The sequence below is a fragment of the Galeopterus variegatus genome, unplaced genomic scaffold, assembly GCF_000696425.1.
Source record: "Galeopterus variegatus unplaced genomic scaffold, G_variegatus-3.0.2 Scaffold1089, whole genome shotgun sequence".
NCBI classification, from domain to species: Eukaryota; Metazoa; Chordata; class Mammalia; order Dermoptera; family Cynocephalidae; genus Galeopterus; species Galeopterus variegatus.
This window is the reverse complement of record NW_007727200.1, coordinates 189,790-217,560: the sequence shown is the minus strand read 5'-3', so window position 1 is coordinate 217,560 and position 27,771 is coordinate 189,790. Positions and strand designations below refer to the sequence as shown.

Genomic DNA, 27,771 nt, shown 5'->3' with positions numbered 1-27,771 from the left:
GTTCTTTCAGTACGGCTTCCTGTCGTCATGGCGGCAGTTCGGAATCCTGTGCTGCTCGGCCTTCGAGACGCGGCAGTGTATGGCAGCCCCATGGCGCCGGGAGCCTGGACTGCTAGCAAGCTGGGCGGCGTTCCGGTGAGGGCGGGCGCCGGATTCGGGGTCGGTGGGCGCTGGTGAGGAGTACGGAGTGAGGGAGTGGGCGCGGCCCTGGGGCGGAGTCGGGGTCTGAACGCCTCCCCGGCCCTCAGGATGCCCTGCCCGCAGTAGCAGCGCCAAGGCCGGTGTGCGAACGCTGCGGGCAGCCGCTCGTCCTGGTCGTGCAGGTGTACTGCCCGCTGGAATGCTCCCCGTTTCATCGGCTGCTGCACGTGTTCTCTTGCGCCTGCCCCACGTGCGCCAGCGGCGGGGAGAGCAGGTAGGCAGAGAAGTCTCCGAGCTACCCCCGGAATGTTTTTTCCGAGTGGGCGGGAGCGGGGTGCTCACCTGGCTGTGACGGGCGGGTGGGCTGGCAGGGAGTTAGGGGTGGAACTCTCACGGCCGTTTGTCTTTACCCTGAAGGTGGAAGGCGTTCCGCTCTCAGTGTCTGCAGGTACAGGAGAAAGAGGCGCAGGACTTTCAGGTAAAGCGGTTGTGACGGACATATTATGCATTGCTGTAATTTGAGGATATTCTCTAGAATATCGTCTAGGACAAACTTTTAAGCCATGTTCTTTGAAGTACATTGGAATGGCTTTTGCTCTTTTTTCAGAACCATAAAATGCTGTTTTCTTAAGGTTTTGTAAGTGGTTTCTTTTTCTTTTCATTTTTACTTTTAGTTTATTTTTATGGTTTCTAACTCCTTTGTTAAAAGGAGTTAAAAGGACATGGAGACTTCCTCCTGGATTTAACTTTTTAAATTGTAAATTGACAGTTTATAATTGTATACATTTATGGGATACAAAGTGGTGATGTTATAATTAATGAATACAATGTGGAATAATTAAATCAAGCTAGTTAACATATCCATCACCTCAAATACTTAATATATTTTGTAAGAACATTTGAAATTTACTCTCTTAGCAACTTTTTTTTTTTTTTGGCGGCTGGTCAGTATAGGATCCAAGCCTGTGACCTTGGTGTTATAAGGCTGCACTCTGACCAGTTGTCTCTACAGTTTTGAAATGTACAATACTCTATTAACTATATTCACCACACTGTGCAGTAAAACTAAAAAAACCCCGAGCATTCCCTTTCCCCTACCCCCATCCTCTGTAAGCACCATTCTACTCTATTTCTATCAGATCAATTTTTTCAGATTCTGTGTATGAATGAGATCATGTGGTATGTGTCTTTCTGTGCCTGGCTTACTTCACTTAACATAGTGTTCTCCAGTTCCATCCATGTTGTCACAAATGATGGAATTTTCTTTTTTAAGGCTGGAATAGTATTCCATCATGTGCATAGTTATTTCTTTTAATTTATATTGAAGGTCTTGAGACACATACTTTACTGCTTTTTCTGTTTGGGAAAATGTACAGATGTATACATATATGTGGTTGTGTGTAATATGTATATATATGTTTAGATAAATATACTTACTATTATGTGTATGTATGAATGTATATAACAAACATTTTTAATAAGAGTAAATCCAAATATATTGAATTGAAGAGTCAGGCAAGTTGGTAACTGCAGTGAAAAATAAAGACTCCTTTGCCTGTAAATGCCTCTATATATACACTGAGTTCTTGATATGTGCCAGGCACAGTACCAGCAGTACCAAGAATAAGATGATCATGGTGATATTTGCCAACATATGACAGGATTCAATTGCAGATAATAGAAAAGCACTTTAACTCTTTTAAGCTGAGACAGACTTAACACAAAGAATTAGGTTTTTACTAACTAATTGGATAGGCTGGAGGAGGTGAGTCCAGGAATGACCTCCAGAACCACACCTCAGAACTGGCCTGCCAAGGAGCTGCTGTGCTCCCTCTACTGCAGTCAGGAAGCTTAGATGTGGTCTGGTGAACTGGAAGCTGCCCTTGTCACAGAACTGTTGGCTCCAGAGCCTTGCTCTATCCATATCTACAGACTGGCTGTCTTTTGCTTCATGGCCTTTCTTTCTACTTTACTCTCTCCAGTTTGTCTGTCTCTAGTGGACCTGATTAGCAGACCCCTGATATATCTGAAACCCTAGCTGCTGAGAGTCTGGGAAATGTAGTTCTTTCCTTTCAGTCGCTGAGTACATGAAGTATAACAGAAAGATTTTGGAACAAATTAAGAAAACACATACTACATCTGCCATACTGCCCCTGAAAAGGAAAGACATATATTTAAGTCACCTCCAACCTGCTTTTGAATAGGTGTGGTTCAGGAAGTTGAATTGGAGTTGCCAGAGGGGAAGGGGCTGGTGTGAAGGCTCCCTCAGGAAAAAGAAGGGATGGATGGCTGAAGCCAAAAGAATAGATGAAATCTCCCAGGTGTGCTTGGACCTCATTCACTGGGATATTCTTCCAGAAACAGGAAAATGGCCTTGCAGCTGAGGACTGGTGTGAAGGTGCAGATGACTGGGGAAGTGACAGTGAGGAGGCACCTCCACCACAGCTTACCTTGGATTTTGGAAATGATTCCAGCAGTGCCAAAGATGTAGACTGGACTGCCCAGCTCCAAGACCTCTGCCTGCAGGATGCTTCCGTGGATGCTACTTGTCTTGCACCTCCTGGGGAAGGGATGGCCTTGCCCACTGTAGTGCCACAGTTCCTGCCCTACTACATCTCTGTGGTAGAGGAGGATGATTACAGGGACTTTGTCAGTCTAGATCATGCCCACAGCCTTCTGAGGGACTATCAACAGAGAGAAGGAATTGATATGGAACAGTTGCTTTCCCAAAGGTGAGAATGTGTGCTGCTGAGGTTGAGAGGTGACTTGATCAGGAAGCTGCCATAGTAGGTACCCTTTGGTTGCCCCAGTTACCTGGGGAAACTTTTTCAGGCAGAACTTGTATGTGAATGACCTTTCTGCTTCACTCCTCTTGGATAAGAAAGGGATTCAGAGACAAGGGGTTCCCCTTATCAGCCAACCTTGAATTAGCTTGAAAACACTTTGCTGTATTTATAAGTGCCCTTGAGAAAATGAATGAAGATGAACAAGCAGAAGTTAGAGATGCCATATGTTTACAGAAGATGTGTTCACTATCTCTCTGGTTTTCTTTTCTATTTTTAAATGTCTTTATAGCAGAGACAGATGAGTTAGAAAAGTGCCATTTGTTTATTGACTCTTTGCTGTGCCTCCAGAACTGGTCCAGGATCTTGGAGATCCTTCCATATCCTCAGTTCTGACCTGTAAAATGGGAGTGATAGATATCTCTATTGTGTGTTTCATCAGATGATTGTAGGGGTCAAGTGAGAGAATAGATCTTGAAAGCCTTTATAAACCAAAAAACTGAAGAAGTAAGAATGATTATTTTTGCTTTTATAATAACAGAATTACAACAGGACATTTTTTTTTCCTTTTTGTCTTTTTTCGTGTCCGGCAACGGATCGCAACCCTCAGTGTCGCGCCCGCACCTCGCTCAGCCAGTGAGCGGGAACCGGTCTGTATGTGGGATCCGAACCCTCGGCGGGAGCGCCGCCGCACTCCCAAGCGGCACACTATCCAGTGCACCACCGGGCTGGCCCCACAACAGGACATTTAGAGAGACGACTCTGTTCTTTTTCAAAATTGTTTCACATGTGGCTGTTTCAGAATAATGTTAAAGGGGAGTACATGAAGACATGTTGGTGTTTGAAAATAATTTATGACAGAGTCAGTGGGCATAATGACTTTTTATTTTGTTTATTTATTTGGCTTATAAACCAAAAAAATTTATTGCTCACAGTTCTGGAGGCAGGAAGTCCAAGATCAAGGCAGATTTAGTTTTTGGTGAGGATCTGCCTCCTCATTTCTAGGTGGTACCTTCTTGCTGTATCCTCAGATGGCAGAAGGGGTCTGACTTTTTAAATTGTGAATAATTATCCCAGAGTTGAAAATGGCTTGGAAGAAGGGTGGGGCAATGGACTACAGAAAATCATTATATGCTATTAAATATACTTGATATTTAAACTGTACATGTATAACTTTGATAATTTTTTTTTAAAAAGAAAATTATCTTTTTTTCCTCTTGTAAAAACTGTAATTCTCTGGGCCGGCCTGGTGGCGCACTGGATAAGTACGCCGCTTGGGAAGCGCGGCGGCGCTCCCGCCCGAGGGTTCGGATCCCACATACAGACCGGTTCCCGCTCACTGGCTGAGCGAGGCGTGGGAGCAACACCGAGGGTTGCGATCCCGTTGCCGGTCCCCGGTCCGGTACGGGGGCAACACTGAGGGTTGTGATCCGTTGCCGGGCACGGAAAAAGACAAAAGACAAAAAAAAAAACAAAAACTGTAATTCTCTGGATGTAAACACTCAAAGGTGTTTTCTGCTTCTTTTTTTAGTCTTTCTAGTGATGGTGATGAAAAATATGAGAAGACCATAACTAAAAGTGGAGATCAGATGTTCTACAAATTCATGAAGAGAATTGCTGCTTGTCAGGAGCAGATTTTGAGGTAAAGGAGGCACATTTTATTGTGTTTTTTTAATTATAAAAGCAATACATGTTTTAGCCAGTTAGCTCAGTTGGTCAGAGCATGGTGCTTATAACACCAAGGTTCAGGGTTCAATTCCTGTACCAGCCAGCCTCCAAAAACAGAACAAAACAAAAAAAAGTAATACACCTTAGTTTGGAAAACACAGAAAAGTGTAATGACAAAACCAAAATCTACAATATTTCCAAAACCAAGAATGAACTACGATTTTAGTATAATACCTTCACTTGTCTTTTATGCATTTGTATACAAGCATGTATGTAGGTATTTATTTTATTTTTTTAGACTTTTAAAAATTTTTATTGAGTCTTAATTGATTATACGTATTTTGGGGATTCAATGTTGACATATGTTGATCAAATCAATATTACTAGCATATATATTGTTACAAATCATACTTACTCTTTATGCCCCTTGTCCAATCTCTCCCCATTCCCCTCTCCCTCCCCCCTCCCCCCACTGATAACCCTAGATTTCTTCTCTCCTTCTGAAAGAGTAATGGTTATTCTGTTGATTTGTTGCCTCAATGATCTGTCCAATGCTGAGAGGTGTGTTCAGGTCCCCCAGTATTATCATAGAGCAGATGCTGCTTCTGTCACTGTGGAATGGGCTTTGTGGAGAGAGAGATCCTCTTCTTTAAATAACATAATTTTCTCTTTTTCAATAAACATTTATTGATATTGAGGATTGTTCTATATTATTAAAAGTTTTTCAAAATACTTTTTTCTGTCTTTTTATAAACTTATGTAATACATTCTAAGGCTTAAAGATGTAAAAATGTATGCATATGCATGTACATATAAATACAATGAAATAATTCCAACCATTCCCATTCCCAGTCTACTCAGTTAACCACTGTGTCCTTTGAGTTTCTTTATAAGCAAATATAATTACATATTACTGTCTCCTGCCACCTTTTTTTTTAAATAGAAAAAGAAGCATTTTAGACACATTCTGTGTCCCGTTTAACTCCACACTATATCTGAGAGTACTGTATCTTTTCAGTATATTAAGGGCTTGTTAAAAAGAGAGAAAAAAAGCTTTTTACAGATTCATTAGCTCTTATCTGAAATAAGTGGGGCCAGAAATGCTTGGGTCGGATTTTTTTTTTTTTTTTTTAATATTTTCAGAATATATATCAGTTGAGCATTCCTAATTTAAAAATCTGAAATCCAGAATGCCCCAACGAACATTTCCTTGAGTGTCATGTGAGTGCTCAAAAAGTTTTGTATTTCGGAGCATTTCAAGTTAGGGATGCTCAACCTATAGTACTGTAGTCCCTTATATGTTTTCCCCTGTGGACCCGCCCAGTTCGAAGAATTTCTTTTCCTTCTTTTACAGTGGCCCTTATTCTGGATTCATTTAAAAATACAGTTTATGATACATTACATACAAAATATGTGTTAATTGACTGTTTAATGTAATTGATAAGGCTTCTGGTCAACAGTGGTTTATTAATAGTTAAGTTATTGGGGAGCCCAAAGTTATATGTGGATTTTTGACTGTGTTGAGGGGTTGGCGCCCCTAACCCCCATGTTGTTCAGGGGTCAACTCTATATTGTTTTTAGTTTTTACTACTTAGTACAGAGTTAAACTTCACTTGTGATTCCTGCATTCTAATTTTATTTTGTTTTCTCTTGTTTTAATTAGATATAGAAATTAGAGTTCTTATAACACACATCCGCTCATGAAAACATGCCCAAATTATGATACCTTCTGCAGAATTTTCGGATTGAACAAATGTTTATTAAGGCAGTGATTCTCAGAGGAGACCATCCCCTGGGAGGGACCCTTTGCCACCGAGACTCAGTGCCCACAGTGAGCCACTTGCTGCCAAAGGGCTGTGTTATCATATGCTGGGGTGAGAGGAGGACCAGTAACCACTGCCCTTGGTGCTGACCACAGAAGTGCCCATTCTGGTCATGGAGGCAGACAACACTATATGCTATGACAGGTGCCCAGCAGAGCTGTGAACAAGTATGTAGGAAGCACAGAGGAGGGGTCAAGGCCTCTGCCTTGGTGCATCAGGGAAGGTACCATGCAGGAGAGAGAGACTTGGGCCCTGAGCCCTGCTGGATGGACTAAAGAGCAAGAATGCTTCAGGTCAAAGAAGGATCACCTACAGACAGTAAAGACACTCAGATGTGTGGCAGGGGGTTGGGGGTGGGGAGAATTTAGTGAGCTAGATGTCATAGTGTCTGAAGTAAGCACAGCTTGATTGGAAGACTGTCCTTTCTCCTTTGATCCCACTGTCCCATGCCCTGACCTCTTTTAGGACACAATCTGTTGTCTTTCTTCCTTGTCAGACTGGGTGATCCCCATACTTGGTACCTAGCACTGTGGTTGGCATGGATCAGGTGCTCAACGTGAATTAAATTAATTTCTTACTAAAGAATTTGTACTTTATTCTGTGGCGAACGGATACAAGGATTTTGCATGGGAGTGATATGGTCCCTCTGAGATTAGAGAAAAAGAATCCAAGTGAGAGATGGCGAGAGTTTGGATCAAAGTAGAAGATATGGAAAGGAGCTTCTGTGGCGAACGGATACAAGGATTTTGCATGGGAGTGATATGGTCCCTCTGAGATTAGAGGAAAAGAATCCAAGTGAGAGATGGCGAGAGTTTGGATCAAAGTAGAAGATATGGAAAGGAGCGGATTAGTTCAATAGATATTTATTTATTGGCTGATGTTGGTGACCATTGGATATGAGAGTAAAAAGTAGCAAAGGTGGTTTTGAAGTTCTGGCTTGTGAAGTGGGTAAGTGTTGGGGCTATTCTGGAGATGGGGTTTTAGGAGGCTGTTATCTGGAGCGCAGGGGTCTTGTGTTTTTTAGGACTACAGAGTGTGTCCTTGCCAGTTTTATTTACATCTTTATAATTCTGTTTTGTCGTGTTTGGTTTTTTTTGGTGGCTGGCCAGTACTGGGATTGAACCGGGGATCTAGTTGCTGTGAGCACCACACTCTAACCAGCTGAGCTAACCTGCCATTCTTCATCTTTATAATTAACTCTTTGTTACTTATGAGATAATAGTTTTGATTTTATTTCCCATGTGCATGCTACTTTACAAGTTTTTTACAATGAAGACATATTATTTTGTAGTAAATAACTTTGAAGACATATTATTTTTGTAGTAAGTGCCTCACAATTGAATCTGAGGCCTCGAAGTACAAGGCTTTAGTCTTCCATGTCTAGTGTGGAGAAAGTCACTTAAAACGTTTTTCTTATCCTTAGTGCTCATCTCTAAAATGATGATGATGATGATACAACTACCTACTTCATGAGATTCCTGTCAGAATTATTTGAGGTATTTGAGGTGGTGATCATTCTGAGTCTGAAAATTTGAAATCTGGAATGCTCCAAAATCCAAAACTTTTTAAAAAAAAATTATTTATGTATTAATATATTTTTTTACATTCTAAGATGTTGTTGCAGAACAGTTGGGGAAGGTGGAGAAGGGAAAGGGGAAGGAACTAGGGTGGGAGCAGTAGGCAGGAGTGGGTCTTGGTCGAGGCCCATGGCACACCCCTCACAAAATCCAAAACTTTTTTTTTTTTTCCTTTTTGTCTTTTTTACTGACCGGTAATGGGATTGCAACCCTTGGTGTCGCGCCCGTACCGGGGAGGGGGACCAGCAACGGGATCGCAACCCTCGGTGTTGCGCCCACACCGCGCTCAGCCAGTGAGCGGGAACTAGTCTCCACATGGGATCCGAACCTTTGGCGGGAGCGCCGCCGCACTCCCAAGCAGCACACTCTCCAGTGCGCCACCAGGCCGGCCCAAAGTCCAAAACTTTTTTTTTTTTTTTTTTTTTAAAGATGACCGGTAAGGGGATCTCAACCCTTGGCTTGGTGTTGTCAGCACCATGCTCAGCCAGTGAGCGAACCGGCCATCCCTATATGGGATCCGAACCCGGGGCCTTGGTGTTATCAGCACCGCACTCTCCCGAGTGAGCCACGGGCCGGCCCCTAAAGTCCAAAACTTTTTGAGTGCCAGTATGACACTCAAGGGAAATGCTCATTGGACCATTTTGGATTTCTGGATTAGGGATGCTCAACCAATTAAGTAACTGCAAATACTACAAAATCCAAAAAACCTGAAATCTGAAATACCTCTGGTCCCAAGCATTTCAGGTAAGGGATACTCAACCTGTACTGGTTGTTGTTTGAAGTTCACTATGTTGCGTTTTGGGGAAACAGATGTGTAAGATCTGTTAGTAGTATTTGCATATATATGAATTCTCCATGATCTCAGGACAAAGATCTACTAAATTATCTGATTTCTGTAAATTTTTTGGCAATGAAGACAGTATATAACTTTTGTGCAGTGCACAGTACCCATATAGGTATGTACTTCACTAAGTCTTTGTTTAGTGGAGCCAACACCCTTTCAAACAAGGTAGGATGGAAAAGAGCCTTGGTCTTGGCATTAGAAGACTTGGCCTTGAACAGATGACTTTACCTTCATTTTCTCTTCTGTAAAATGGGCTTGATGCCTACTCTACAGTATGTTTGGAAGGATCAGTGAGGTAAAGCAAGCTAAGTCATCCTGCAGGTATCTATTGAGTGCTAGGCACTGTTATAGGGGCTACAGATACAGCAGGAAATGACACAAAGTTCATGTTCTTATAGACTTTATATTCCAGTGAGGAAGTTTAAAAATAACTAAATATGTATGATATCTGGAAGAGATGAATGAGGAAAATAGATCTATTTTAGTTAGGATGTCAGGGAGGCCTCAGGCAGTGATGTACCCAGCAGGTATAATATGTAAAAATAGGTAGCCACCTAGTCCAGACAAAGTGAGCAGAGTGAAATCAAATGGTCTTTCTCCCCTAATACCTAACATAAGGAATCTAAAAGGTAAAAGTCAGCCAAAAATACAACAAAAAACAAATAAATATTAAAAAGAAAATCACTTCCATTAATACTGAACTAAGGAAAGGTACTTAATACTGTAACACTCAAAGTGACAGCCTGGGAAATATCAGTAAATGTCTGGCCTCATAATATTTATTTGTGTAATTAATTTACTTTTCACAGAGAAAGTTACAGAAATTTCTGGTATGGTTAAGTATAAGTTCTAATCCTTTAGCTCTCTTCTTCCACCTCCGCTGAATACACTGATTAGTCTACAAGATCCTGAGAATTTTTAGTTAATAATCTTGAATCAGGAAAGAAGCAAACAGCAGGAGAATCTGCATCTTCAGATGTGAGGGATGATGGAACCAGCTGTTCCAAACAGTTGTGTGTGGTGGGATGGTGATGTGAGAATCAGGGATTGCCTCTTAGAAGCAAAGCTGCCAGCTTCCCTGATGAATTAGAGTAATCATCAGGTAGTCAAGGGCAGTTTCTCCTCCATTAAAGTGGGATTTCTCCCAACATAGAGCATTTTACACTATCTCAGAAGAAAAAGCAGAGCCCAGATGTTCTAATAAAGACTGCGTCCAGTCTCAGCAGAACTATGTCCCCACCCTAATTCCTTGTTTTACAACGTACATAAAAGTAGAAAAAATGGAAAATACTCTTGGAGAGTCATCTCAGATATGAGATGGGCAGGAAATCACTGAGAACCTCTGCACATCATTTCAGAGCAAATAGATTTGCTCCCATTAAATTGATTTCTCCCATTTAGTATTAGGCTAAATGAAAAGTAGCATGCCACCCATGTAATTATACTTTGGCCAGTAAAATTAAAGAAATGAACAGCATATTAAAAAATGAGCTGAAGATCTAAGTCTGGAAAAAACCCAGAATCCAAGGAACACATAATTCCCAGCACATGCTTCAAGATACAGAAGAACTTGATGTATAAGAAAATGAATTCAATAAACAAGTGCTCAAAGGTGAGAAAACAAAGTAATTATGAGATGAAAGGAAAAATGAATTGCTAAAGAAACTGACCACACAACATCATTACATATCTAATGCAAGTACTGATGTAGAGTAAAGACAAGCTAATTCCCTGAATGCAGAAGAAAGAGACAAATCAAAGCATCCAGAGAGGTATCTTTAGAGGATTGATAAAGATAATTATTATGAGGATAATTGGTGTCCAAAATAGAGAGCTCAACAGATGGATTAAAAATAATATTCAAAGATTTGGGCCGAGCCCGTGGCGCACTCGGGAGAGTGTGGCGCTGGGAGTGCAGTAGCGCTCCCGCCGCGGGTTCGGATCCTATATAGGGATGGCCGGTGCGCTCACTGGCTGAGCACGGTGTGGCCGGTCTCAAAAAAGGACAAAAAAAACCCCAAAAAACAAAGATAAACTAGGAAATTTCCCTCAAATAAGAACTAAATCTGCAAATATTAAAGTACATTGAGTACAAGAATGATTGACGGTGAGAGATCTAGCCTGGTGGTGGTTTTAAAAATATTCTTATTCTTTTACATTTTAACCATTCTAGTAGATGGTAGTAGTATTTCACTGTGGTTTTAATTTACATTTTCATAATACCTAATGATATTGAGCATCTTTTCATGTACTTATTTGACATACGTCTTCTGTAGTGAATATGTGTTTACATCTATTTTTAAATAGCTTTATTGAGGTACAGTTGACCTACGGCCAACTGCCCATACTTAAAATGTACACTTTGACAAGTTTTGATATATGTATATACCCATGAAATCATTACTACACTCAACGTAATAAAACATATCCATCACTCTTAGTAGTTTCCTTATACTTCTTTGTAAGTTCTCTCTTGCCCTGTCCCATGTCACTCCCACTGTCTTCAGGCAACCACTGATCATCTTTCTATCATACCTTAGTGCATTTTCTATAAATTTGTGTAAATGAAGCCATACAGCATATACTTTTTTTTGATCTGTTTTTTCCTCTCAGCATAATTATTTCAAGATTCATTCTTGTTGCATGTATCAATAGTTCATTCCTTTTTACTGCTATGTTGTATTCCGTTGTATGGATATACCACAGTTTGTTTATCCATTCACCTATTGATGGACTTTTGGATTATTTCCATCCAGTTCTTGGCTATTATATATAAAGCTGCTATGTACATTCAAGTACAGGTTTTTGTATGGACATATGCATTTATTTTCTCTTGGGTAAATACATTGGATTGGAATGGTTGGATCACATGATATGTATATGTTTAACTTTTTAATTAATCAAACTGTTTTTCCAAAGTGGTTATACCACCGGTAGTATAGTAGAATTCTTGTTCCTCCACATCATTGCTGGTACTTGGTATGGTCAGTTTTTAATTTTAGCCATTCTAGAAGGTATGTAGTGGTATTTCATTGTGGTTTTAATTTGTATTTCCCCAGTAGCTAAATGATGTTGAGCATCTTTTCAGGTGTTTGTTTTCCATCTGATTATATCATCTTTGTAAAAGTGTTAGTCAAAAATTTTTACCCATATTTTTTGGGGGCTATTTATCTTGTTTTTGAGTTGTTGGAATTCTCCATGTATTCGGGGTATAAGTTCTTTTTCATGTATATACATTTCAGGTATTTTCTCCCTGTCTGTAACTTTACTTTTTATTTTGGTGACAGCGTCTTATAAAGAGAACTCTTAAATTTGGATAAGTCTAACTTACCAGTTTTGTGTTTTTTTGATGGTTCATACTTCTTATTTCTAAGAGATTTCTGCCTAACTTAAGGTAACAAGGATTTTTCTTGTGTTTTCTTGTAGAAGTTTTAGTTTTAGCACTTGTGTTTTGACCTGTGATCCATTTTGAGGTGATTTTTATACATGGTATATGAGGGTCAGGGATCTTTTTTTCCCATATGAATATCCAGTTCTTATAACACCAGCTTTTATTTATTGCTAATTACTTTTGTCTTCTACCTTATCAATTACTGAGAGAGGAATGTCAAAGTCTCCAACTATGATTGTGGATACATCTTTTTCTATTTTTAATTCTGTCAATTTTACCTCATGCATTTTGGTGCTGTTTTAAGGTATGTGCATATTTAGGATTTTTATATTTATGTGATGACTTGATCCGATTATAATTATGATATGTTCCTATTTCTTTTTTGCGGGGGGGGCATAATGGAGACCTGAACCTTTGACCTTGGTTTATTAGCCCTGTTTATTTTTGATGATATTCCTTTGGGGTGTATTTTGTCTGATACTAATATATCAACATTACTAAGTTTCTTTTGTTTAGTCTTTATATGGTTGATTTTTATCCATCCTTTTACTTTCACACTATTACCTACTTTAAATATAGTGTGTTTTTCAAACATGTTATATATTCTGGTCTTGCCTTTTTATTCATGCTGACAGTTTGTCTTTTATGTAGAGTATTCAGTCCACTTAGTGCAATTATTGGTATTGTTAATTTTATCATTCTGCTACTGATTTTTTCTACCATTTTTTTTGTTTGTTTCTCTATTTCTTTGTGTTTTAATACTCTTTTCAATGAACTGAGTATTTTTAGTTTATTGTTTTATTTTCTTTCTTGACTTAGTTTAACTTTTTATATTGTTCTTTTAGGGTTTGCTTTAGTGATTTAACGTATATCTTTGACTTATTGTAATCTGTCTTCACATAATATTTTACTACTTTAGGTACTGAAAACCATACCACAGATTCCCATTTGTTCTTCACCTTCGCTTTGTGGTCTTGTTTTCATATATTTCACTTATTCTTTTTTTTTTTTTTTTTTTTTTTTTTTTTTGTCAGCTGGCCAGTACAGGGATCTAACCCTGGACCTTGATGTTATCAGCACTACCTGCTAACCAACTGAGCTAACCAGCCCACCCTATTTCACTTATTCTATATATGCTATAAATCTCACAATGTGTTATTATTTTTGCTTGAAATAGCCAGGTTTTTAAGAAAAATGTATATAAAATAAAAATGAAAAAATAAAAAGTCTGGCTGGTTAGCTCATTTGGTTAAAGTGTGGTAACACCAAGGTCAAGGGTTTAGATACCGGTAATGGCCAGCTGCCAGAAAAGAAAAAAAGATTATCAGAAGTTCTTTTGTATTTATCCACCTATGTACCCTTCCTTCATGTAAATATGAGCTTCTATGTGGAATTTCCCTTCTGACTGAAGAACTTCTTGTAAGACTTTTTTATTTTTTTGGTTTTTTGGTGGCTGGCCAGTACATTACTTTTTGTAATGCAGATTTGTCCGAGATGGTTTCTCATGTTTTGTCTGTCTAAAAATGTAGTATAATTAATATTTACTTTTTTCTTTTTAATACTGAAAAGATTTTGTTCCACTGTCTTCTTGCCTTTACTGTTTCTGTTAGAAATTAGCTGTAATTCTTGTTGTTGTTCTTTTATTTGTAATATCTTTTTTGCTTCTTGGTTTTTACCAGTTTGACTTAAGTATTTGTGTGTGTGTGTGTGTGTGTGTGTGTGTGTGTGTTAGTTGATTCTGCTTGGGATTTGCTGAGCTTTTTGGATTTGTGGGTTGATGTTTTTTCATTAATTTTGGGAAAATTTTGGCTATCATCTCTTGAAATATTTCTTTTATTCTACTCTTTCCTTCTTCTAGGATTCCATTTATTTGTATGGTAGACTGTTCGAAATTGTCCCATAGTTGTTAAATGCTTTTTTTTTTTTTTTTTTTTTTTTTTTTTTTTTTTTTTTTTTTTTGTATGGTAGACTGTTCGAAATTGTCCCATAGTTGTTAAATTTTTTTTTTTTTTTTTTTTTTTGGTTTTTACTTTTTGTTTCATTTTGGATAATTTCTATTTATTTTCCTCAAATTCACAGATTTTCTTAATTGTCATTTCCAGTTTGCTGTTAACTTTTATTAAATGAAATTCTTTATTTCTGATAGGGCATTTTCATTTCTAACATTTTTGTTTTAATCTCTTTTATTTCCATTTTTATGCCAAATGCCTTATCTGTTCATGCCTGTTCACCTTTTCTGCTAGGTTCTTTTACACACTTATTATTGGTATTTTAAAGTCCTTGTCCTTGTCCATCATCTTGTCTGTGGGTCTCTTCACATTGACTTTCTTTATGTGTTAACTTTTCCTGCGTCTTTGCGTATCTAGTAACTTTTTTATTGTTTACAAGAAATGGTTGGGCCGAGCCCGTGGCGCACTCAGGAGAGTGCGGCGCTGGGAAGCGCAGCAGTGCTCCCGCCGTGGGTTCAGATCCTATATAGGGATGACCAGTGCTCTTACAGCGCTCAATGGCTGAGTGCGGTGCGGCCGGTCTCAAAAAGGACAAAAAGAAAAAAAGAAATGGTTGAAGAACAGTAGATACTTAGGTAAATATTTACTCCCTACAAGGGTGTACACCTTCTCCTATAAGGCCAGTGGTGTGGTGATCTGAGTCCATTTAATCTGCAGTTGATCTGAGTCTGGACTTTGTTACAGTTTTACTTAGATTCAGTTCAAAATTGGCTTTAGTGCCTTCATTGAGACTTTGAATTAATCTTTGGTAAGACTTCAAATATCTTGCTATGCTGTAAGGCCTTGCTGATAGTTTTTTGGGCTTCTGGGGGTTTTTCTTTGCTCCTTATTTGTTCCTGGTACTCTGCAAGAAAAAAAAATTTTGCAAACCATGGTACAGCCTTAGATGTTGGAATGTGACTTGCATGTGTCTCTGATTCAGGATTCTTTGTTTTCTTGTCCTAGGTATTCCTGGAATGGAGAGCCACTCTTTTTGACCTGCCCTACATCACAAGTCACTGAGCTCCCAGCTTGTAGCCACTGTGGAGGCCAAAGGACATTTGAGTTTCAGCTTATGCCAGCATTGGTCAGCATGCTCAGAAGTGCTAATTTAGGTAAGAAGCCCTTTGTTAATGTGAGTTTGTGGATTTCTGGCACTATTTTGGAATTATTCTAAAATGCAAGACTATGTTTTTATTTTTGCTTACTTAAAGGTATCATTAGCATCTTATAGAAAGTTTGAGAAGTTAAAATTATCATAAGAAACTTATGGCTGGCTGATTAGCTGAGTTGGTTAGAGCGTGGGGCTGATAACACCAAGATCCAGGGTTAGATTGCTGTACTGCACTTGCTGAAAAAAAAAAAGTTCTATAATTCAGCCAGTCTAGTACAAACGCTGGTGCTATTTTGGTTGATGTAAGGCCGAGCTCTTTTCTGTCCTTAAAATTATTTTCATCACATTATTATATAATCAAAATTAATACTTTAAAAAAAATAGCTTTTAAAATGATTATAAATATTAATTATTTTATCACTTTATCATTATATAGTCTTTAGTTTAAAAAATTTTTAAAGAAAAATTAATAATTTTTATAATGAAATACATGTTTGTGACTTTACTATCAAGTGGTGCAGAAGTGTATGCAGGAAGAGGGCCACTAAAATGTCACTGACTAGAGGGAATTGTGCCTTTTTTTTTAATGGCCAGTTCATTTTTCTATACTTTTCTCTAAACATATTTTATGCATACACAGATACATGAATATATATGTAAAATATTTTGGGGGGAGCTGGCAGGTTAGGTCAGTTGGTTAGAGCACACTGTTGTGACACTGAGGTTGAAGGGTTTGGATTCCCATACTGGCCAGAGGCCAAAAAAAAAAACCCATTTTTTCCCCCCACAAAAATATGGATACTATTTTATAGCTTTTTTTCTTTCTCATATAATTGGGGAATTTTTTCCATGATAATATATAAGTATCTTTTGCAAACAGCATTATTGAGGTGTAATTGACATATAACAAACTGTATTATATGTATTTAAAGTGTACAGACTGGTAAATATTGACATGTACACACTCATGCCATCATCACCACCACAGTTAAAATAATGAACATGTCCAGCACCCCCAGAAATTTCCTCAAGCACCTTTGTGTCCTGTTGTCCTCCCTTCCCCAACCTCTGATCAACTTTCTATCGTCATAGATTAGTTTGCATTTTCTAGAATTTTTATAAATAGAATCATATACTATATACTTTTTGTCTGTATTTTTCACTAATAATTATTTTGAGATACATACATATTGTATGTATCAATAGTTCATACGTTGTTATACCTGAGTAGTATTCTATTTTATGAATACATCACAATTCGTTTATTGATTAACCTTTTGAAGTACATTATGTGTTGTTTCCATTTGGGGCTATTACAAATAAAGTTGCTATGAACATTTGTGTACATGTATTTGTATGGACATAGGCTTTCATTACTGTTGGGTAAATACCTAGGAGTGGAATGATTGGATCATATGGTAGGTGTGTGTTTAACTTTTTAAGACACTGCCAAACTGTTTTTCAAGGTAGCTGAACCATGGGCTGGCTGGTTAGCTCACTTGGTTAGAACATGGTGCTATAACATCAAAGTCAAGTGTTCAGATCCTCTTACCAGCCAACTGCCGAAAAACAAAGCAAAAACAAAGTAGTCGTATCATTTATATCCCACTTCATATATCAAGGCATGAGAGTTACACATCCTTGCCCACACTTGATATGGTCAGTCTTTTTAATTTTAGCCAGTCTCCTATGTGTGTAGTGATATCTCATGATTTTAATTTCTCTAATAACTAATGATTTTGCGAATCTTTTCATGTGCTTATTTGCCACTCTATATTTTCTTTGGTGAATGAAGTGTCTGTTCTAATCATTTGCTCTTTTTACAAATTGGTTTGTTTTCTTATTATTGAATTTTGAGAGTTTATATATATATAAATATATATATTATATATATATATTTTCTGGATACAGGTTCTTCATTTGATATACAATGTGCAAATATTTTTTCCCAGTCTGTGGCTTGCTTTTTTTTGTTTCTGCTTTTTGGTGTAGACTTCATTTTTTAGAAGTTTTAGATTTACAGAAAAATTGAGAAGATATTGCGAGAGTTCCCATATACCTCACACCCAGTTTCCCCTTTATTAACATTTTACATTGGTATGATATATTTGTTAAAATTAATGAACCAGTATTAATACATTATTATTAACTAAAGTTCATAGTTTATTTAGATTCCCTTACTTTTTACTTAATGTGTAAGATTCCATCCAGGATACCACATTGCATTTAGTTGTCATGGCTCTTGGCTATGACAGTTTTTCAGACTTTCCTTGTTTTTGATGACCTTGACAATTTGGGGGAAGTATTGGTCACATATTTTGTAAGGTGCCCCCTATTGGAATTTGGTGTTTTTCTTGTGATTAGACTGATTAGTTATTGGGAGGAATATCACAGAGGTAAAATAACATTTTCTTCACATCACATCATATCAAGGGTACATGCTATCAAAATGATATATGATTATTGATGTTGCCTTGATCACCTGGCTGTGGTAGTTTGTCAGGTTTCTTCACTGTAAAGCTACTCTTTTTTTCCCTTTTCCATAATACGCTGGCTTGTCCTTTTGTTCTCAACACAATGTCCATTAAAGAGCAGGAGTTTTTTAATTTTGGAGACCAATTTATTAATTTTTTTCTTGTATGGATCATGCTTTTGATGTTCTGTCTAAGAAATATTTGCCTAACCCAAAGTCACAATGATTGTTTCCTCAATTTTCTTCTAGTTTTATAGTTTTAAGTTTTACATTTAAGTTTTTTTTTTTTTGTCTTTTTCCGTGTCCGGCAACGGATTGCAACCCTCAGTGTCGCCCCCGTACCGGACCGGGATCGCAACCCTCGGTGTTGCTCCCGTGCCTCGCTCAGCCAGTGAGCGGGAACCGGTCTGTATGTGGGATCCGAACCCTCGGCGGGAGCGCCACCGCGCTTCCCAAGCGGCGCACTATAGCAGTGCACCACCGGGCCGGCCCTACATTTAAGTTTATATCTGTGTTAATTTTTGTATATGATGTGAGGTATAAAGTTTCATTCTTTTGCATATGAATATCTAGTTGTTTCAGCACCATTTATTGATAAGGCTATCCTTTCTCTGTTGGATTGTCTTTGCTTTTGTTGAAAATTGGTTGTTCATATATGTATGGATTTTTTTCTCTACTCTGTATTTTGCGTTGTTCCATTAAATGTTATTCTATCTTGGCACTAATATCACACTGTCTTGGTTACCGTAGCTTTATATTAAGAATTATAATCAGGTAGTGTTAGTCTTCCATCTTTGTTCTTCCTTTTCCAAGTTGGCTCTTACAGGTCCTTTGCATTTCTATATGTATTTTAGAATTGGCTTGTCAATTTCTTTAAATAAAAGAAAGCCTTTCTGGGGTTTTGATTAGGATCACATTGATTCTTTAGATCAGTTTGGGGAAAATTGATATCTTAACAGATACCAACAGATGGTGGAGGTCTGGATTCCTGGAGCTTACTACTCTGCCATCTTCCATGACATTATTCCCACAATTGATTTTTGTATATTGATCTTGTATCCTACAACTGGCTGTTGTTGGCTTTTTTGTTGATCATATCAGGTTTTGAACATAAATGGTCACATCATGTGCAGATAAAGACAGTTTTACTTCTTCCTTTCCTATCTGGCTGTGTTTTGTTCATTTGTTTGTTTCATTCGCTTTATTGGACTGACTATAATCTCCAATACGATGTTGAATAGAGATGGTGAGAGCAGACATCTAGTCATGTTTCTGATCATAGGAGTAAAGATGTCAGTCTTTTGTCAGGAAGTAACCTAACTGTAGGATTTTTGTAAATGCTCTTAATTGGGTTGAAGACATTCCTGCCTTTCTAGGAACATTTGCATTCCTTTTAATAGCTGTGTATATAAATATTATGATTAAGGGCTTTATTATTTCAGTGTTATTAATTTTTCTCAAGTCATGTTATCAAATTGCTGCTTAGTAGGTCTGTATCAGTTTATGGTGCTATAAGAAACAGGAGAATATTGATTTCGTGGCGTCTTTGGCTGTATCTGGTACAAAACTTTGGAAAAATTTTGTAAGTATTGTTAAAAATGTTATTCTGTGACCCAACAGTTCCACTCCTAGGTATATACTGGAGAGAACTGAAAACATATGGCTATGCAAAAACCTGTATATGAATACTTATATCAGCATTATCTATAATAGACAAAAAGTGGAAATAACTCAAATGTCCATCAGCTGATGAATACATAAGCAAAATGTGGTATGTCTGTAGAATATTATTCTGCCATAAAAGGAATGAAGAATTATATGATACATGCTACAATATGGTTGAACCTTGAAAACATGCTAAGTGAGAGAAGCCAGACACATAAGGCCATATGTTGTATGATTCCATTTATATGAAATGTTCAGAATAGGAAAATCCATTGAAACAGAAAGTAGATTAGGGGTTCCCAGTGGCTGGGGGCAGGAGAAAATGGGAAGTAACTGCTAATGGGTTTGGTTATGGGTTATTTTTGGGGGTTGATGAAAATATTTTGGAATAAGAGAGTGGTGACTTCTGTATAACTCTGTGAATATATTAAAAACCACTGAATTGTATACTTTGAAATGGTGAATTTTATGGCATGTGATTGTATCTCAATTTGAAACCACCATGTAAACAGCTGTGCAAACTCATAATGACTTTGGTAATCCTAGTAAAGACAATAGGAGGAACGCTTAAGACAGCAAAGCAATGGTTATAACAGTTAAATTTAATGGAGGTAATTAAGCCAACTTAAATAAGCGAGCATTAATTCTTCAGTAAAAAAATGTTAGTTTTATTTTCCCTTTTAATATATCAATACAAGGGGCCGGCTTGTTGCTCACTCGGGAGAGTGCGGTGCTCATAACACCAAGGCCATGGATTCGGATCCCATATAGGGATGGCCGGTTTGCTCACTGGGTGAGCGTGGTGTTGACAACACCAAGTCAAGGGTTAAGATCCCCTTACCAGTCATCTTTAAAAAAAAAAAAAATAGGGCCGAGCCTGTGGCACACTCAGGAGAGTGCAGCGCTGGGAGCGCAGCAGCTCCTGCCGCGGGTTTGGATCCTATATAGGGATGACCGGTGTGCTCACAGTGCTCACTGGCTGAGCGCGGTGCAGCTGGTCTCAAAAAGGACAGAAAAAAAAAAAAAAATGTGTGTGTGTGTGTGTGTGTGTGTGTATACACACATATATACATACATATACATATATCAATAATATGTAGTTGAAAATTTTCCCATATATTTTTTAAAACAATTTTTCCCTTATTAGTGCTTTATAGATGCCAATCCTTTGGACCCTTATTTTTTGAGGTTTTCATATTTTTCTTGTTGGTATAATTTATTCTGTATTTTCCCTGTTTGTTGCAAATTCTTTCTCTTTACTATTTTTGTTTTGTGTTTGGTTTTCACAGCTCCAAATTTTATGGGGTTCTCTTGGTCTTTTTTTGTGTGTGTGTTTCTTTTTTTAAAATTCTAAACCAAGGAAGTCCTTCACATTCCTCAAATTTTTGTGTGGTATTGTTTTTTAAAGGATTTAATTCTTTACTCAGTGTTGACAGTTATTTTTATTAAGAACAGTTTTTCTCAAATAGCCGAACAGTTTTTCTTATACCATTCATTGATTATTTCTTCTGTTTTTTAAAAATACTTTGTGTGGTACTTTTCATCTTTTATTATATTTTTATATATAGTGTATATTTTCTGGACTCCTAAGATTATGTTCATTTCTTTTTAAAAATGTTTTTTAGGGCCGGCCCCATGGCTCACAGGAGAGTGTGGTGCTGGTAGCACCGAGGCCGCGGGTTCGGATTCTACGTAGGGATGGCTGGTGCACTCACTGGCTGAGTGTGGTGCAGACCACACTGTACCGAGGGTTGTGATCCCCTTACTGGTCAGGAAAAAAAAATTTTTTTTAAATGTAACCGTAATTAATCACTGCAGAAACCCCATCACCCAGAGAATATGGCCGTGACATATATTTCCTTCCTCTTTCTATATACATTAAAAAATAATAAAATTGGACTCATACTTATTCCTATTTTTCTTTCTTCAAAGCATTTTCCAGTGTCATTAAATAATCTACTCAGTGGAAGTTTTATCTGTTTACCTAAACATTTCAACTTTTTTTTCTTTACTGTGGTGACACTTTAATATTCTTTATATAAAGCTTTTTCTATATTTTAGAGTATTTTTTAGAGATTCAGTGTGGAATCTTAGAAGTTGAATCTTTATCAAAGGATATGAACTTTTTAAGTTTTTTGCATAAAATAATAGGTTACTTATAACTTAACATGTCCTTTTGTCTTCCACAAAGGCTGTATGCTTTGCACACACAAATACATAAGAACCAAATACACAAGAACACACACGTATACAAATACTGAAGATGTGTTTTTTTGTTTGATAGCAATGAATGCTAGTATGAAATACCAGAGTCTTCTCTCTTTATTAAATTCAACTTCATTTTTATAAATAAAATATTCACAATTTATAAAATGTGCATAGTACTGAAAGGCTTATGACAAAACATTGTAGCCCCTCTTCCATTCTTTTTCCCCTCCAGTCACACTCAAGGGAGGCATTGTCAGCACCTTGAGTTGTTTCTTCTATAATTTATATAGTATTTCTAAGTGTACTTTTTCTTGGTTTACCTATGTTAGATGTTATCTATTGTATTACTCTATTGCCATAGGAGAATTTAAATAACTGCCTTCCCATTTTTCTTCACCCTATTTCCTTTCTCCTGTTCTCCCAATACAGTGTTTATAATTTTCAGTTAAATCAATACTTTCTAAAGCAGGATAGTGTGATCAAATGCTCTTTCTTGGAGTTAATAAGTACCTATTTTATTCTTATGGCCAGTTCTTCTCGTACCCTCCTGTTTCTCAATATTCTTTTCTTCACAAATCAAACTTCAGATAATCTACTGGCTTCATTTTTTGTTTCCCTGAAGATCTCTTGTCAAGTGCCCCTTCTCTCCTGATCTAGTCTGAGCCCTAGGCCTTCCACACCTGTGGCACTGATGTCATCTTGGGTCACCTTCTGCCTTTATCCTTGGCCCCTCTTCCAATTAAGCTCCCCTGTTTCTTAGAACTTACATCTTCCTCTTTCTTAGTTTATTCCTAAAGTTTTAATATAGCATTTTCTCTAGTAGTTTCCTGAGAAGGGGTCATAGGAGATATATTTTTTAATACCATATGGGTTTAGAAATAGATTTATTCATGTTTTATTCTTTCTTTATATTCAATTCATAATATAGTTGGATATGGAATCTTAAGCCAGAAGTAGGTTTGGTTGGGTTTTTTTTTTTTAGAATTTTTAAGGTGTTTTCCCATTCTCTTAGCATTCATTGTTCTTTTTGAGCACATTCAGTTTATCCTTTGAATGTGAACTATTTTCATTCTGGGTCACTTTTAGAATTTTTGCTTTATCCTTGATATTCTGAAATTGTGTGTATTGGTGTGAGTACTTGGAGGATGTTTTCAGTTTGGAAACTCATGTCCTTCAATTTCTTTAATTTTCTTTCATTTTTCTTGTTCTGCCTTTACTGGAACTTCTGTTGGTCAGTGTTTGATTTCCTATTTTGATCCTATATTTTCTTTTCTTTTTTATTGTCTGATTTTTTTTTTTTTTTTTTTTTTTTGCTTGCTGGGAGTTTTCCTCAACTTTGTATTTTATCTTTTAAATTGTGTTAAAAAATGTATCATATAAAATTTACCATCTCAACTATTTTTAAGTGTACAGTTTAGTGGTGTTAAAGTATATTCATAGTGTGTACAACCAATCTCCAGAACCTTTTAAATGAAATTATTTGTTCTTTTGCTATTGAGTTGTAGGAGTTCTTTATGTATTGTAGATATTAACCCATTATCAGATATCTGATTGCAAATATATTCTTCCATTCTCTTGGTTGCCTTTTACTCTGTTGATTTTGTCCATTGATGCACAGAAATTTTAAATTTTGATGTAGTCCAATTTGTCTATTTTTTCTTTTGTTGCCTGTGATTTTGGTGTAATATCCAGGAAATCCTTGCCACCTACTTCCTTTTCGAAAAGAAAATGCACAGTGGAGTGCACTGATTTAAGTGTACATCTTGATGAATTTTTACATATATACACTCGTGTAATCATCTTGCAGATTAACAGGGAATTTTGCCAGTGTCCCAGAAGGCCCGTGGGTCCCCTTCCCAGTCAATAGCCCTCTCCCTCCCCAAGGTCATCACTCTTTTCATGTCTTTTACCATGAGTTTTGCCTGTTCTTGAACTTCACGTAAATGAAATCATATAGTGTATGACTGTTAGGCCTGGCTTTGTTTATTTTCCAAGAGCTCCTCCTTGTTCTCTGAAGCTTTTTTACACCTTTTGTTTGTTTGTTTGATGAGTTCAGTACTTCTTTTATATCTTTAAAAAGCATCCCTCTATTGTCATTTTCATTTGTTACCTGCATTGTTTCTATTTCTTATCTACCTTTTTTCTTTTTTTTTTTTTAAAAGACGACCAGTAAGGGGATCTTAACCCTTGAATTGGTTTTGTCAGCACCACGCTCACCCAGTGAGCATAATAATAAAGCCAGCAAATATCTGAATAAGATAGGTGTATTCCTCCAAACCAATCCTTAGTGCCAAGAAAGATTGGCTCTGTTAATTCTGTTATGCCATAACCAAAGGTCAGTCACTTCAGTTCAAATATTCCCATAAGTCCTTAGCTTGGTTTTTGAGTTTTTTTCTTTTTCTTTTTCTTTTTCTTTTTTTTTTTTGCAGCTGGCCAGTATTGTTGTTGACTTCTGACAGTTTTTTTCTTTTTCTTTTTCTTTTTTTTTTTTGCAGCTGGCCAGTATTGTTGTTGACTTCTGACAGTGAAATTCCCACCAGCTATTTTACCTCATGCCTCCTGTCATCGTGGTGACTGGGTCTCACAGGAATTACTTTTTTCTGGAAGGGCTCGTGGGTATTCTCTTCTTTCAGATTTTTCACTTTTATATAGATATCTTTTGGCATTGAATGTTGCTTTATAGCAGTCTGAGGGTGGCCTGATTTTTCCTTCCTTTGTAACTAATATTTCTGTTAGGATATCTGTGGAATTTTCTGTATTTATGATGGCCACTGAACTAGAATGTGTCTTGGTGTCCCATTGTTTGTATCACTTTTTTTTTTAGGCTAGTCAAGTGAAGCAGTGGGAGTGGAGAAGTAACAAAGATCTGTATCACTTTTATTATGGCACAAGACGTGTCTTCTGACCTGCACATTTATTTTTTCCCCCTTTTATTTCTGAATATCTTTTCTGTTGCATTTGTAGCTTTTCAACTGAAACAACAGTCGTTGCTTTGGTCATCTTTCTCTTGTCAAATACGTGTTAGCATCTTTGCCCTTTCTCTCTGCTGTACATTCAGTGAGATTCTCTCAGCCTTTCCTTTCTGCCTGTGATTAGGTTTCCACTTGTCTTTTCTGTTCCTTGTGGTTTCTGATTTTTTTCATTAGATGTGTAGGCTGTTTTGACCTCCCTGTTTCCTCTCCTCTACCCCTTTTCCCTCCCTCGCCCCCCTACTGCAGCAGGTCTCTGGTCTCAGAGTCTCATGTACAATACTCAGCTATTTAGTATTTTATCCCATCTGACCCCTTTCACCTCCTCCTTTCCTGTCCCAGTGGTTACTAGTTCTGAGGCTTCAGCCTTCTCATGCCCTCTGTAAACTGCCTGGTTTCTGGTTGGAAAATGTCTCAAGTTCACTGGGTTATTTTTCAGACCAGCTCTACTTTGGCCTTTTTTTGTTCTGTCTTTGGTGGTTTTCTTTCCATTATCCGTGCCTTTTGGGGGGAGCGGGGGCGGCTGGCTGATACAGGGATCGAACCCCGGACATCATTGTTATCAGCACCGTGCTCTAATCAGCTGAGCTGACCGGCCAGCCCCTGACCAAATTTTATTTTATTTTTTTTATTTTTTTATTTTTTTAAAAGGTGACCGGTAAGGGGATCTTAACCCTTGACTTGGTGTTGTCAGCACCACGCTCACCCAGTGAGCTAACCGGCCATCCCTATATGGGATCCAAACCCGTGGCCTTGGTGTTATCAGCACCACAGTCTCCCGAGTGAGCCACGGGCCGGCCCCCAAATTTTATTTTAAAAAATATTTCTCCTTTGTTGCTCCAGACTGGTTCACCAAATCATGCTGTTGATTTCTGCTTCCCTGTTGTGATATCATCAGGAGTTCTTGTTGCTCATGTTTTCTTGGTGTCATTCTTTATGGCTCCATTAAATAACATATTTCTATAAACTCTTAGGATTTATTTTATATTTTTTGCCTGAATCCTTTCTTGGCAGTAGCATGTTCTGTTGTATGACATATTTTAATAAGGATTTTCAACATCAGATAGTCCAGACAGTTGTGATAAAGACTCGTTGAGGGACTTTTGTTTATTATTTATTTTCCTGCCACTTCTGATTGAATCTGATTTTCATCATCATAATTCACTTATTGCAGGACAGACTGCAACTCTTTTATGGCTGAACGCAGTAAGCACTGTTTTTGCTTTACTTAATTATTTTTTCAGCATGTGAGGTAAAATCACTCGCTTTAGTTATCCTGACATTGAGCCATCTTTCTCCTTTACTTCTATTATCTTCTAGTTACTTAACCTCTTTGTTTTATAGTGAACACTTAAGATGTGCCAGGCTTTGTTCTAAGTACTTATATTAGCTTATTTAATCCCCCTCACAAAGTCTTTTTTTTTTTTTTTCCTTCTTGTCTTTTTTACTGACTGGTAACAGGATCGCAACCCTCGGTGTTGTGCCCGTACCGGGGACCAGCAACGGGATCGCAACCCTCGGTGTTGCGCCCACACCACGCTCAGCCAGTGAGCAGGAACCGGTCTCCACATGGGATCCGAACGCTCGGCAGGAGTGCCGCCGCACTCCCAAGCGGCACACTCTCCAGTGCGCCACTGGGCCGGCCCCCCCCTCACAAAGTCTTATCATGATAAGTAGTATTCTTATCACAGGGAGGGGAAGTGACTTGATGAAGATGGTACAGCTGGCATTTGAACCCAGGCAGTCTTGCTCCAGAATCTGTGCTTGATCCACTAAGTAAACTTTCACATTTTGAGTGTATCTTATAACTTTCTCTTTACCGGGGTCCTGAATATATTGTATTTTTCAGATCTTTCTGTGGAATTTGGAACAATTCTAGTTTACACGTGTGAGCACAGTTGCTGGCCTCAAAATCATCAGACTCCCATGGAAGAATTTTGTATTGTACAAGAAGATCCAGATGAATTATTATTTAAGTAGAGCATTTCCTTTTATTTATGTAAATTAAAACAGATTTTAATGTCCAAATATGTGTGTGTTTATTTTATTTTAACTTATAAGTTATTAACTCTAGTTTTTAAATATTGCCATTTTTACATTTTGGCTCTGTTCTGGGGCTGGAGCCAAGACCTCCTGACTGTGGACTGGTCTCTCTTTCCAGGGCCAATGGCCCATCTCCACAGTGGCAGCAGGGAAAGTGGCTCCTCTCTAGCCCAGAGGGCTGCAGTTCCCTGCATAGGCATTCTGGTGGGTGTTCTAGTAGGAAAGGAGAGCAGCTAAAGAGCCAAGAGCAGTGGTCAGCCTCTTATTGCCCCTCCTGCCTGGCACTCCACTACACCCCGTTGCTGTACCTGGATGCCACCAGATCAAACCACTTGACCTGCTCTAGTTGTTCGAGACTCCAGATCTGTGGGACTGGTTATTTGGTCCTGTCCTATGTTCCCCCAGGTGTTCCCCCAGCTGAGGTTCCCTGCACTCATCCACTCCTACCTTCTGCTCCTGTGGCATCACAGGGAGGGGGCCCTTACTCTGTTCTGGACATTGTCCCTCCATCCAGCTGTTTACCTTACCAGTCTCCCCTTTCTTCAGTTTTTATGTTTCTAACCCCTTCCTTTCTTCTGCCCCTTGAAAGCATTATGAAAACCCTGTGTAGATGAGGATAATGAGGCCCAGATTATCATGGGGTAGGGTTCTCCTTCTGGGCAGTATGTGACTGGTGAGAACCCCACCTGATCCTACCCCTCAGGACCCCTGAGGAAAAGTGGCTGTATGTGTAAAAACTGAAGGTGCTGGTCAATGAGGCTTCAGGAGTGCTGGGTTTGCAGGGCTAAAGCTGAGCATAGCCCTGCAGAGAGATTTTGAATTCTCCTTTCTCTGTCATGCTGGAGAAGTGACCACCAGTTTCCTGTGGCACTTGTGCTGTGGGCAGAGAATGCTTCAGACTGCCAGACCAATTCATCTTGAACAGAAAATAGACTGCTCAGATTTACAAGTACAGTACTTTGGAGTTATTTAAATGTCAGGGAGTATCTTCCTTTGATGAAAGAATGGAGAAGAGTTGCATAAGAGTGTATTTTTATGGATCAGAAGTTGATATGGCCATTTTTAGATATCTGAGCTAGGTGTT

General features: G+C 38.1%; 1 protein-coding gene across 1 annotated transcript; it reads left to right on the top strand.

Moving 5' to 3' along the window:
* Nucleotides 1-26,672, top strand: PDCD2L (programmed cell death 2-like). Its single transcript, XM_008574702.1, has 7 exons — nucleotides 1-135; nucleotides 249-415; nucleotides 559-619; nucleotides 2,500-2,873; nucleotides 4,456-4,566; nucleotides 15,182-15,330; nucleotides 26,494-26,672. Exons 1-7 carry the CDS (start codon nucleotides 28-30, stop codon nucleotides 26,622-26,624), a joined length of 1,101 nt encoding a protein of 366 aa, XP_008572924.1. The 5' UTR covers nucleotides 1-27; the 3' UTR covers nucleotides 26,625-26,672.
* The last annotated feature ends 1,099 nt before the right edge of the window (nucleotides 26,673-27,771 follow it).